At 42.7% G+C, this 12,952-nt stretch overlaps 1 protein-coding gene across 1 annotated transcript in view; it reads left to right on the top strand.

Annotated features, from left to right (window-relative positions):
- Positions 1 to 3,525: 3,525 nt before the first annotated feature.
- SUSD2 (sushi domain containing 2) overlaps positions 3,526 to 12,952 on the top strand; it is a 367,145-nt gene continuing 357,718 nt past the window's right edge. The window contains exon 1 of the mRNA XM_069754446.1: positions 3,526 to 3,883. Within this exon, the coding sequence (XP_069610547.1) occupies positions 3,817 to 3,883 (67 nt within the window). The 5' untranslated portion in view covers positions 3,526 to 3,816. The remainder of the gene's footprint in view (positions 3,884 to 12,952) is intronic.

The raw sequence follows: 12,952 nt of genomic DNA, 5'->3' as shown, positions 1-12,952 counted from the left end.
GATACAATACATGCTGGTAAATTCCTACTATTTACAAGTATGAAATTTCTCATATTGTTATTAATCTGTCCCAACTCTAGTTGGCTTCTTTTCCCAATTGCTTGCTCCCTCTGCCCCAGTGTTCACTGGTTTACTATGGAAACCCAGCAGACACTTCTTATGTCACATCATCACCACAACGGCATCCCTGGACTTGTTCTTAGTGTCATGACAAACCCAGCTCTGCTTAACTGCTGGGTTTTGATTCATATTTTCTGAAGTGAAATCCCCAAAAGAACAGAACTCTGCCATTTGGCCAGAGAATTAGAGGCCACGTGTTAATGAAGGCAAGGAGGAGCAGAGCTGGGACCCACTGCCGCCTTTTGTGCAAGTCCGCCAACATCAAGGGAAAGCTCTAGACCGAGCATCACCGACATCTAGAGATGAATTATAAAAGTACAGTGCATCTCAGGGTTAGGTCCAATATGCCACCAGAATCCTGGGAGCTCTCCGCATGCATCCCTGCATCTTATCTTGCTCTAGCAGTCCCGGATACCGAGCTATCGAGACTGGCTCTCCAGAACCACTTAGCCGACCCAAGTTTGGACTCTCTGTATCGGTCCAGCCCCAATGAACCCGTTGAGACATCAGTAGTCCCGTTTGGACCCCCCAGGAAGTTATGACCCATACTGAATATTGGGAATTATTTCAGCTAGGAGGTCAAGGGAGAAGAATTCAGTCCAGCTCCAGAGGGGTGGTGACAAGTATGGGAGAGGGCGAGCTAGGGGTTAGAAGCTAGCTACACACCTTTAGCGTTTGTCTTTGTTCTGCCATGGAAGCCACATCACGTTACGTGTGGAGACGGACCAGAAACTAAGAAAGTGTCTGTGGATACGAGAACTGCCCTTCATCCATGTGATAAGAAATGGTAACGTGACACATACAGCTAACTGCAATCTCAACCTGTACCCTACTTTTATCTGTACTTCTGGCTGTAATATCTGTATATTACTCTGTATATATTTGTAGCATCTAGTGTGCCTTTCGGCAATTAAAATATCAATTAATTTTGGGTGGCTCTTTTATCTCGAAATCCAATTTCTCACATCCGTAAGTCTGGCTAGTACTTATATGCTACCTGGGGTTGGTTTCTGACCCGATATAAGCTTGGTAACGGACTGGGCTTATATCTAACGAGGAACTGGTGGCAGCATACCATTCTGGTGTTATTGGGGGATCCTGGCAGTGATAAATCGGAGGGTTATATATACAGTATATTCCCAGCCTGGGACTGGTGGTAAGTATGCAGCCCTCACTGCAGAGTGCCCCGATAACCAGTATGTGACAGGGCAGCCTCTCCGGTGACTACTTATCCTAGGTGCAGTTCCCTGACTGATCTGAGAGTAAGGATACGCCAGAGAGCTGCGACTATGTAAGCTGCGTCACAGATTAGTGATGGCAGGGTGATATCCGTATCCCCCTTCCTTACACTCGGTTTTATTGTTTCAAGGTTCCTGCATCATTATCGGTTCTGTTTTTCCAAAGTGAAAGTCAGCATACTCTGCTTATACAAGGAGCCAGCTCTGCAGTTACAAGGTGACACTCCACAAACTCAGTTCTGCTCTATATGTCGCATACTCGACTCTTATATTCCAAGATGCCAGTCTGTATACTTTGCTCTGCTATGAGCTTGTCCTCATATTCATTTTTGCTATTCCAAAATGCCTGTCTCCCTAATCGGCTCTGCTGTTTTAAGGTGTCATCCTGTATGTCTACCTCTAGCAGTCCACGTCCAAGGTGCCATCCAGCATAACCAGTTGTGCTATTCTATGCCTAAGGTGTCATTCAGTATATCCAGTTCAACTATTCCAGGTTGCTACAAGTACTGACCAGTTTATTTAGCTCTGCTAATCCATGTTGCTAAAGGTGCCGTACAGCATTTCCAGCTCTCTTGTTCTTTGCTGCATCAACTCATTTGGGAATGTGCTGCTTATCCAGACCTATGGCTTTAAGAATCCACTTTGCTGACTGACCATTACAAAACAAGATCCCTAAAATATAATACTCCACTGACATTCTAATTAGCCTAGATGTGTGTCTTATCAAGCAACAGACAAGTGACAATGGATGGTAGAGTTTCAAAAAGGAACATGGAGAACCATGTGTCCAAATGTAGATTAAATGACAAATACACCAAGAGATAGATGAAGTATTTTCCCCAGTTCATAACCTTCTTGGAAAGCCACAGATCGCTCTTAAAACAGTTCATAATTTGCAAGCTGTCCTGGATGGTTCATGTTCCAGGGCGTCCTACAGGGCCTACACATATGATGCCAGATGAGGTAGGGTTTTTAGTGAATGGACACTGTGGGCAGTACCTTTTGCTTCATAGTCTATATGCATGCATGAACATTGTCAGGAGCTATCCCTTCTGAATATAGATGTCTTTGTGGCTATTGATCACTGCTTTAGTATTCCTGAAGTCCTTATGATAGGCCATCAATGTCATGTCAGTGGGGGTCCAAAACTCGGCACCTTAAATTAAAAGGCTGTTTGCAGTGTCAGCGGTGGACAGATGTGGACAGTTAAACCCTACATAGAAAATACTGCACAAAACGGGATCAATATCAAACAAAATATTTTATTAAACAAGCCAAATATAAAATTGTATCTAACAACAAATTGGATACTATGAAGGTGACAACTACCCTGGGGCCGCAGGTCAGAGGCTATAAACATGCAAAATACTAGTACTAATGTCCCCAATAGAGCGTAGTTGGTGTGAATAGTGAGTTCATATGTATTTGAACAGAGTACACTAGGCTGGTAAGGAGCATCCAGCAACAACACCAGAGCAGACGTTAGGAAAACAAATAACATTTGTGAAGCATATTTACCTCTGACCTGCGGCGCCACCACCCCTACGCGCGTTTCGGCGTGCGTGCCTTCTTCCGGGGCATCCCCACTCTGTTCAAATGCATATGAACTCACTATTCACACCAACTACTCTCTATTGGGGACATTAGTACTAGTATTTTGCATGTTTATAGCCTCTGACCTGCGGCCCCAGGGTAGTTGTCACCTTCATAGTATCCCATTTGTTGTTAGGTACAATTTTATATTTGGCTTGTTTAATAAAATATTTTGTTTGATATTGATCCCGTTTTGTGCAGCATTTTCTATGTGGGGTTTATCTGTTACTGTTGCATGGGATTTTGTTATAAACTGATCCCCTATATGAGCACAGGTGTATTTTGTATGACGCACTGTGTATTGTATATCGAATTTGGTTTACAGATGTGGACAGTGTATAAATGTTGAAAGATGCATTCATATCTATCCATTTATCTGCCAGTCAACCTATGTTGGTTTCTCATGAATAAGTGATCGATTATGTGAGGTCCCAATTATTAAAATGACTGAATCAGTTGATGTTTAGCATGTTTATCTCTGCATTGTGTGCCCGAGTCAGACTGAATGGTCTTTGTACTATGGAATTGCTTCCTGTCAGCAAAGTATAAAACCTGGAACTTCTCTCGTGTTGTCAGTTGTTCGCTGGGAGCGCTGCCAGGCTCTCTGTGGTGTAAAGTCTGCCTTCTCCTACTTCAGTGCTGGCTGCACTACTGAAGCCAGGGCTTCCCAACACAACCTTCTCTGTTCTAAGGAGTCTGCCTGCACCTCCCCCAATCCTGTGTACTAGGGCTGCCCCAATGGGGCTGTCAGCAGCAGCTGTTTGATCCACATCCTTCATCCCATTGCCAGGCCTTCATCACTGCCCTGTTCTCCGTTACCCTGTGCTTGACTGGCATCTGATGTAAGAGAAATCTGCAGCACACTATGCCTTCCCTCCTGCATTGTACTGTATGCTTCCTTGCTGTCCTCTACTTTACTTACCAAGTCTCAGGTAAGAGCAATTAGTTTTCTTAAATGTTGTGTTACTTACATGATGTGTCACTCATAGTTTACCAACTGTCTAAAGTGGTGACTGCAATAACATGGAAACGGGCCGAAATGCAAATTCAACAAATCTTCACTTTAGATGTTCAAACACATTAGAGCTAAGTCTCGTGTTTTCGGTGGGACCTACAGACTTCTTTTAAAGGGTACCTTCCAGTTCCACCAATTTATGACGTGAAAAAGTTAGATTGGCCAAGGTCTGGGGTCTGAGACCCCTACAGATTGCTAATGAATGGGCAGAAGCATCCTGCAACATGTTTCAGTTTGGCGCTGATCAGTTTGTCTTCTTTATGGATTAATTGTATATGTGGTCTGTGTGGCAGCACGGTGGCTCAGTGGTTAGCACTGTTACTCTGCAGCGCTGGGGTCCTTGGGTCAAATCCCACTTAGGACAACATCTGCAAGGAGTTTGTATGTTCTCTCCATGTTGCGTCAGTTTCCTCCAGGTACTCTAGTTTACCTCTACACTGCAAAGACATAATGAAAAGGAATTTAAATTGTGAGCCCCAATGGGGATAGTGATTATCAGTCTGTAAAGTGCTGTGGAATATGATATCGCTATATAAGCAGGAGGCCTTCAGACTCTTCCCTGATAACAAGGGAATGAAGATTCGACCATGTTCAATTTCAAAGTCCAATAACAGCAGCTTACTCCTGTCATCCCATAGTGGAGAATTAGTTAGGAAAAGCTGTGAAAAGCTTTCACTAGGCGATAATTACCCCAGCAATCCTGAATACGGGGCTTTGGAACCCAAAAAATGGGGCTCGGCAATCCTGATTAGCGTGGAGGTGTGCAAGAACAGCCTCTCCTCCACTCATTGTCTATGGGACTGGAGGAGCACTGCATTGGGTAGTCCCCTAAACAACAAATGTAGCAAAGGCACTTCCACACCTTTCAAGTTGGGGCTGTACAGCCCCTTTCTCTAGATTCTAAAGCTCCAATCTTGGGATAATTAGGGGTCACAGCGGTCAGACCCCCAGCTATCAGAATGTTATCCTCTATCGAATCGATACGGGACAGCTTGTTTTTTGGACTATATCTTTAAGTCAATGCTGCTGTTCTTGTTTTGTATACCAAATTTAATAATAATAAGGGGCTGATGCTGGTGTTAAAGAAATTCTATTATTTAGTTTTTTTACATACAATTACCGTAGGTCCAGAAATATTTGGACAGCGACCGAATCTTTAGGCCACTATTATTATTATTTAACATAAAATAACTGAGATGCAATGGAAGTGTAGACTTTCAGGTATAATGAAAGGGGTTGAACAAAAATATTTGGCAATTGGAACCATTCTTCTACAAAGCCTCTTCATTTCAGGGGCTCAAAAGTAATTGGACAAACTTAACTAAATAAAATGTTAAGTAGAGAAACTTTTGCATGACTGCCTCAACTCTGGAAGCCATGGACGTCACCAAACAATGGGTTTCTTCCTTTGTGATGCTTTGCCAGGCCTTTACTGCAGCTGACTTCAGTTGTTGCTTATTTATGGGTGTTTCTGCCTTAAGTTTTGTCATAAGCATGTGAAATACTGCTCGATGGGGTTGAGATCTGGTGATTGCCCCGGCCATTGCAGAATATTATACTTCTTTGCCTTAAAAACTCCTGGGTTGCTTTCGCGGTGTGTTTTGGGTCATTGTCGATTTGTTCTGTAAAGTGGTGTCTGATCAACTGCATTTGGTGGAGTCTGAGCAGAAAGTATGGCGCTGTGCACTTCAGATCTCATCCTGCCGCTTCTGTCTTCAGTCACATCATCAATAAACACTAGTGACCCATTGTTATTGCACGCCATGCATGCCCAAGCCATCACATTGCCTCCACCATGTTTTACAGAGGATGTGGTGTGCTTTCGATCATGAGTTGTTCTAAGCCTTCTCCATACTTTCTTCTTCCCATCATTCTGGTACAGGTTTATCTTAGGTTCATCTGTCCAAAGAATGCATTTCCAGAACTGGGCTGCCTACTTTAGATGTATTTTGGCAAAGTGTGTAATCTGATCTTTTTATTTTTAAGGCTGATTAATGGTTTGCACCTTGTGATGGACCCTCTGTATTTGCTCTCATGAAATTTTCTCATGCACATGCCTCCACGTTTACAGAAGATGTTTACTTCGAATCACGAGTCATTCCAAGCCTTCTCCATACTTTCTTCTTCCCATCATTCTGGCACAGGTTGATTTCTGTTTAATATGTCCAAAGAATGATTTTTCAGAACTGAGCTGGTTTCTTCTATTGCAAAGTCTAATGTGGACTTTCTATACTTAAGACCAATTAAGGCTATGTGCACACGTTGCAGATTATTTGCGTTTTTTTTAGCGTTTTTGCCCAATAAAAATGCTATAAAACCGCAAATAATCTGCATACATTAAGCATCCTATCATTTTTAATGAAATCCGCAACTTCTGTGCACATGATGTGCGTTTTTCCGCATGAAAAACGCATTGCGGAAAAATAATGAACCTGCTCATTAATTTTGAGGTTTTTTCGCGGTTTTCCCACTGTTTAATGCATTGGGAAATGTCCGGAAAAAAACACGCAAAAACCGCGTCAAAACCACGCAAAAAACGCATGCGGATTTCATGCGGAAATCTGGCAGAAATGTCCAGATTTTCACAGGAAGTTTCTGCATGAATTCCTGAATGTGTGCACATAGCCTAATGGTTTGCACCTTGTGGTGAACCCTCTGTATTTGCTCTCATGATGTCTCATGAAGTCTTCTCTTTATGGTAGACTTAAATACTAAATCACTTACCGCCTACTTCCTAGAGAGTGTTCTTCACTTGAGTCGATGGGATGGTGATGGGGTTTTTTCACAAAGGAAAAAATTGTATGATCAAACACCAGTGTTGTCTTCCAGGGTCATCCGGCCTTTTTGAGACCCGAAGCTCACTAGTGTGCTCTTTTTTCTTTTTTTTTGCAGATTGTATCAAACTATTCATTTAGCAACTCTTAAAGGGACTCTGTCACCTGAATTTGGCGGGACTGGTTTTGGGTCATATGGGCGGAGGTTTTGGGTGTTTGATTCACCCTTTCCTTACCCGCTGACTGCATGCTGGCTGCAATATTGGATTGAAGTTCATTCTCTGTCCTCCATAGTACACGCCTGCGCAAAGCAATCTTGCCTTGTGCAGGCGTGTACTATGGAGGACAGAGAATGACCTTCAATCCAATATTGCAGCCAGCATGCAGCCAGCAGGTAAGGAAAGGGTGAATCAAACACCCGAAAACTCCGCCCATATGACCCAAAACCAGTCCCGCCAAATTCAGATGACAGGTTCCCTTTAAGTTTTTTACTATCTCACTGATGGATTTCTTTTTTCAGCCTAATGATAGTCTGTTTCGCTTCCATTGATTGCTCCTTTGTCCGCATATTGTGGGTTCACAGCAATAGCTTCCAAATGAAAATGCCACACCTGTAATCAGCTCCAAATCTTTGACCTACATAATTGATGATGGATTAACGAGGGAATAGCCCATGCAGCTCATTACAGAGCTTTTAAGATAATTGTATAATTACTATTGGTTCCTTTACACATTAAAGAGCAGTAATTCATAACCCTTAGTCCAGTTAGGATGTAAATATGCCAAAGTTAAGGCTGCGGTCAGACGGCTATATGTTCTCTGATGTGCGAGAATGAGGTCAATTATGCTAATGACACTCTGATCAGCGTTTGAGCCGAGAGTAATCTTAGGGTACCGTCACACAGTGCCATTTTGATTGCTACGACGGTACGATTCGTGACGTTCCAGCGATATCCATACGATATCGCTGTGTCTGACACGAAGCAGCGATCAGGGATCCTGCTGCGAATCATACGTCGTAGCAGATCGTTTGGAACTTTCTTTCGTCACTGGATCTCCCGCTGGCATCGCTAGATCGGTGTGTGTGACACCGATCTAGCGATGCGTTCGCTTGTAACCAGGGTAAACATCGGGTTACTAAGCGCAGGACCGGTCTTAGTAACCCGATGTTTACCCTGGTTACCAGCGTAAATGTAAAAAAAAAAAAACAGTACATACTTACATTCCGGTGTCCGTCAGGTCCCTTGCCGTCTGCTTCCCGCACTCAGTGACTGCCGGCCGTAAAGTGAAAGCAGAGCACAGTGGTGATGTCACCGCTGTGCTGTGCTTTCACTTTACGGCCGGCAGTCAGTCAGTGCGGGAAGCAGACGGCAAGGGACAGACACCGGAATGTAAGTATGTGCTGTTTGGTTTTTTTTACGCTGGTAACCAGGGTAAACATCGGGTTACTAAGCGCGGTCCTGCGCTTAGTAACCCGATGTTTACCCTGGTTACCCGAGGACCTCGGCATCGTTGGTCGCTGGAGAGCTGTCTGTGTGACAGCTCTCCAGCGACCACACAATGACTTATCAACGATCACGGCCAGGTCGTATCACTGGTCGTGATCGTAGGTAAATCGTATAGTGTGACGGTACCCTTAGTGCGATCCAATTCTCACACATGAAGATGGAGGAAGGAGACTGAGAATGGAACTTTATTTTTCCATCTTCTCTATTGTTTTTGTACTCGTAAATCAGACTGCACTCAGATGACATCTAAGTGCAGTCATATGTTTTATACCCACCCATAGGCTCATATGGGTCTGCATGTTCCGATTATCGAATATGCTTACAGCATATAGTATAACATTGGGCCATGTCCTATCCAATAAAACATCGGATAGCACTTAGCCGTGTTATAACCTCGCATGAGCGAGCTCTAAGGACTCATTCACAGGTCAGTATTTGTATGCCAAAACCAGAAGCATCTTCAAAACACAGAACAAGTGGCAATTACAGTTTTTCTCTGTAATTTCCACTCCAGGCTTTGGCATACAAACACTGATGCAAAAATACTGACATGAGAATGATGCCTACAGCTGAGAGTCTGCACTTTTTTGTTGTTTTGGTGGACAGCTATCACTGTCCAAATATTTTTTAACCTAACTGTATTTGCATTTGTGCCTCTCTGAAATATTGTTACGGGTACTGAATTTAATTTTATGTGGTTATTTCTGCGCATCATCTCTAATATGTCTAGTAGTACATGTAAAATGAAAGCTGTTGGTTTCTTTTTTTTGGACTGGTCTTTTGTTGTTCTACTGCAACATTTTGACCTTTTTGGGTATTTATACCAAGTATACTTTCCAGAATAAACAGTAATGTTGGATTTCAAAGAGTATTCGAACTACACATTTTTTGGGATATCATGTGTGTCATGATTGGCATGTCGTGAATGTTTGAGCTAGCTGGGCATGTGCATAGTCCTGTCTATTACTGTCTATGGGAAATTGCAAAGCCAGTCTTTGTGACAGGGGTCTCTAGGGTCACATCCGGACATTAATGACATATTGTATGACATCTGTTAATCATCTGAATTCCCCTTAGGCATGTAGAGGCCATGTGACTAGCAGGGCCATCATTATTTAGAAATATAACTGTAAATAGTAATATAAAAATTGACATGTTTCAATATTAATAAATAGCACTATTTCTGAGTACAATTCTTGGCAAATATGGCAAATTCACAATCAACTATTTAATACTAATAAGGTGGAAAGTGGTTCTTGGTATCCTTGTACCATTAGTAAAAAAACAATGTTTAACCCCTTTACCCCCAAGGGTGGTTTGCACGTTATGGACCGGGCCAATTTTTACAATTCTGACCACTGTCCCTTTATGAGGTTATAACTCTGGAACGCTTCAACGCATCCCGGTGATTCTGACATTGTTTTCTCGTGACATATTGTACTTCATGATAGTGGTAAAATTTCTTTGATATTACCTGCGTTTATTTGTGAAAAAAAACGGAAACATGGCGAAAATTTTGAAAATTTCGCAATTTTCCAACTTTGAATTTTTATGCAATTAAATCACAGAGATATGTCACACAATACTTAAAGTAACATTTCCCACATGTATACTTTACATCAGCACAATTTTGGAACCAAAATTTTTTTTTGTTAGGGAGTTATAAGGGTTAAAAGTTGACCAGCAATTTCTCATTTTTACAACACCATTTTATTTTAGGGACCACATCTCATTTGAAGTCACTTTAAGGGGTCTACTCTATATGATAGAAAATACCCAAGTATGACACCATTCTAAAAGCTGCACCCCTCAAGGTTCTCAAAACCACATTCAAGAAGTTTATTAACCCTTCAGGTGTTTCACAGGAATTTTTGGAATGTTTAAATAAAAATGAACATTTAACTTTTTTTCACAAAAAATTTACTTCAGCTCCAATTTGTTTTATTTTGCCAAGAGTTACAGGAGAAAATGGACCCCAAACATTGTTGTACAATTTGTCCAGAGTATACCGATACCCCATATGTGGGGGTAAACCACTGTTTGGGCGCATGACAGAGCTTGGAAGCGAAGGAGCACCATTTGACTTTTTAATGCAAAATTGACTGGAATTGAGATGGGACGCCATGTTGCGTTTGGAGAGCCACTGATGTGCCTAAACATTGAAACCCCCCACAAGTGACACAATTTTGGAAAGTAGACCCTCAAAGGAACTGATCTAGAGGTGTGGTGAGCACTTTGACCAACCAAGTGCTTCACAGAAGTTTATAATGCAGAACCGTAAAAATAAAAAATATTTTTTTTTTCACAAAAATTATCTTTTCGCCCCCAATTTTTTATTTTCCCAATGGTAAGAGAAGAAATTGGAACCAAAAAGTTGTTGCACAATTTGTCCTGAGTACTCTGATACCCCATGTGTGGGGGTAAACCACTGTTTGGGCGCATGGGAGACCTCGGAAGGGAAGGAGCGCCGTTTGACCTTTCAATGCAAAATTGATAGGAATTGAGATGGGACGCCATGTTGCATTTGAAGAGCCACTGATGTGCCTAAACATTGAAACCCCCCACAAGTGACACCATTTTGGAAAGTAGACCCCCTAAGGAACTTATCTAGAGGTGTGGTGAGCACTTTGACCCACCAAGTGCTTCACAGAAGTTTATAATGCAGAACCGTAAAAATAAAAAATAATTTTTGTGAAAAAAAATGATCTTTTTGCCCCAAATTTTTTATTTTCCCAATGGTAAGAGAAGAAATTGGAACCAAAAAGTTGTTGCACAATTTGTCCTGAGTACGCTGATACCCCACATGTGGGAGTAAACCACTGTTTGGGCGCATGGGAGAGCTCGGAAGGGAAGGAGCGCTGTTTGACTTTTCAATGCAAAATTCACAGGAATTGAGATGAGACGCCATGTTGCGTTTGGAGAGCCACAGATGTGCCTAAATATTGAAACCCCCCACAAGTGACACCATTTTGGAAAGTAGACCCCCTAAGGAACTTATCTAGATGTGTGGTGAGCACTTTGACCCACCAAGAGCTTCACAGAAGTTTATAATGCAGAGCCGTAAAAATAAAACAAAATTTTTTTCCCACAAATATTATTTTTTAGCCCCCAGTTTTGTATTTTCCCAAGGGTAACAGGAGAAATTGGACCCCAAAATTTGTTGTGCAATTTGTCCTGAGTGCGCTGATACCCCATATGTGGGGGGGGGAACCACCGTTTGGGCGTATGGGAAGGCTCGGAAGGGAAGGAGCCCCATTTGAAATACAGACTTAGATGGAATGATCTGCAGGCATCACATTGCGTTTGCAGAGCCCCTAATGTACCTAAGCAGTAGAAACCCCCAACAAGTGACCCCATATTGGAAACTAGACCCCCAAAGGAACTTATCTAGATGTGTTGTGAGAACTTTGAGCCCCCAAGTGTTTCACTACAGTTTCTAACGCAGAGCCGTGAAAAAAAAAAAATTCCCCCCAAAATTATTTTTTTGCCCCCAGTTTTGTATTTTCTCGAGGGTAACAGGAGAAATTGGACCCCAAAATTTGTTGTACAATTTGTCCTGAGTGCGCTGATGCCCCATATGTGGGGAGGACCCACCGTTTGGGCGCATGGGAGGGCTCGGAAGGGAAGGAGCGCCATTTGTAATGCAGACTTAGATGGAATGGTCTGCAGGCGTCACATTGCGTTTGCAGAGCCCCTAATGTATCTAAACAGTAGAAACCCCCCACAAGTGACCCCATATTGGAAACTAGACCCCCCCACGAACTTATCTAGATGTGTTGTGAGAACTTTGAGCCCCCAAGTGTTTCACTACAGTTTATAATGCAGAGCCGTGAAAATTAAAAAATCTTTTTTTTCCCACAAAACTTCTTTTTTAGCCCCCAGTTTTGTATTTTCCCAAGGGTAACAGGAGAAATTGGACCCAAAAGTTGTTGTCCAATTTGTCCTGAGTACGCTGATACCCCATATGTTGGGGTAAACTCCTGTTTGGGCACACGGGAGAGCTCGGAAGGGAAGGAGCACTGTTTTACTTTTTCAACGCAGAATTGGCTGGAATTGAGATCGGACGCCATGTCGCGTTTGGAGAGCCCCTGATGTGCCTAAACAGTGGAAACCCCCAATTATAACTGAAACCCTAATCCAAACACACCCCTAACCCTAATTCCAACCGTAACCCTAACCACACCTCTAACCCAGACATACCCCTAACCCTAATCCCAACCCTATTCCCAACCGCAAATGTAATCCAAACCCTAACCCTAACTTTAGCCCCATCCCTAACTGTAGCCTTAACCCTAACTGTAGCCTTAACCCTAACTGTAGCCTTTACCCTAACTGTAGCCTTAACCCTAGCCCTAAACCTAGCCCTAACCATAACCCTAGCCCTAACCCTAGCCCTAACCCTAGCCCTAACCCTAGCCCTAGTCCTAACCCTAACCCTAGCCCTAACCCTAACCCTAGCCCTATCCCTAGCCCTAACCCTAACCCTAGCCCTAACCCTAACCCTAGCCATAACCCTAACCCTAGCCCTAACCCTAAACCTAGCCCTAGCCCTAACCCTAATGGGAAAATGGAAATAAATAGATTTTTAAAAAAATTTTTATTTTTCCCTAACTAAGGGGGTAATGAAGGGGGGTTTGATTTACTTTTATAGCGAGTTTTTTAGCGGATTTTTATGATTGGCAGCCGTCACTCACTGAAAGACGC

Source organism: Ranitomeya imitator, chromosome 1 (genome assembly GCF_032444005.1).
Source record: "Ranitomeya imitator isolate aRanImi1 chromosome 1, aRanImi1.pri, whole genome shotgun sequence".
In the NCBI taxonomy this organism is placed as follows: Eukaryota; Metazoa; Chordata; class Amphibia; order Anura; family Dendrobatidae; genus Ranitomeya; species Ranitomeya imitator.
Note: the sequence above shows the minus strand (reverse complement) of the source record. Positions and strands in the feature narration are given on the sequence as shown.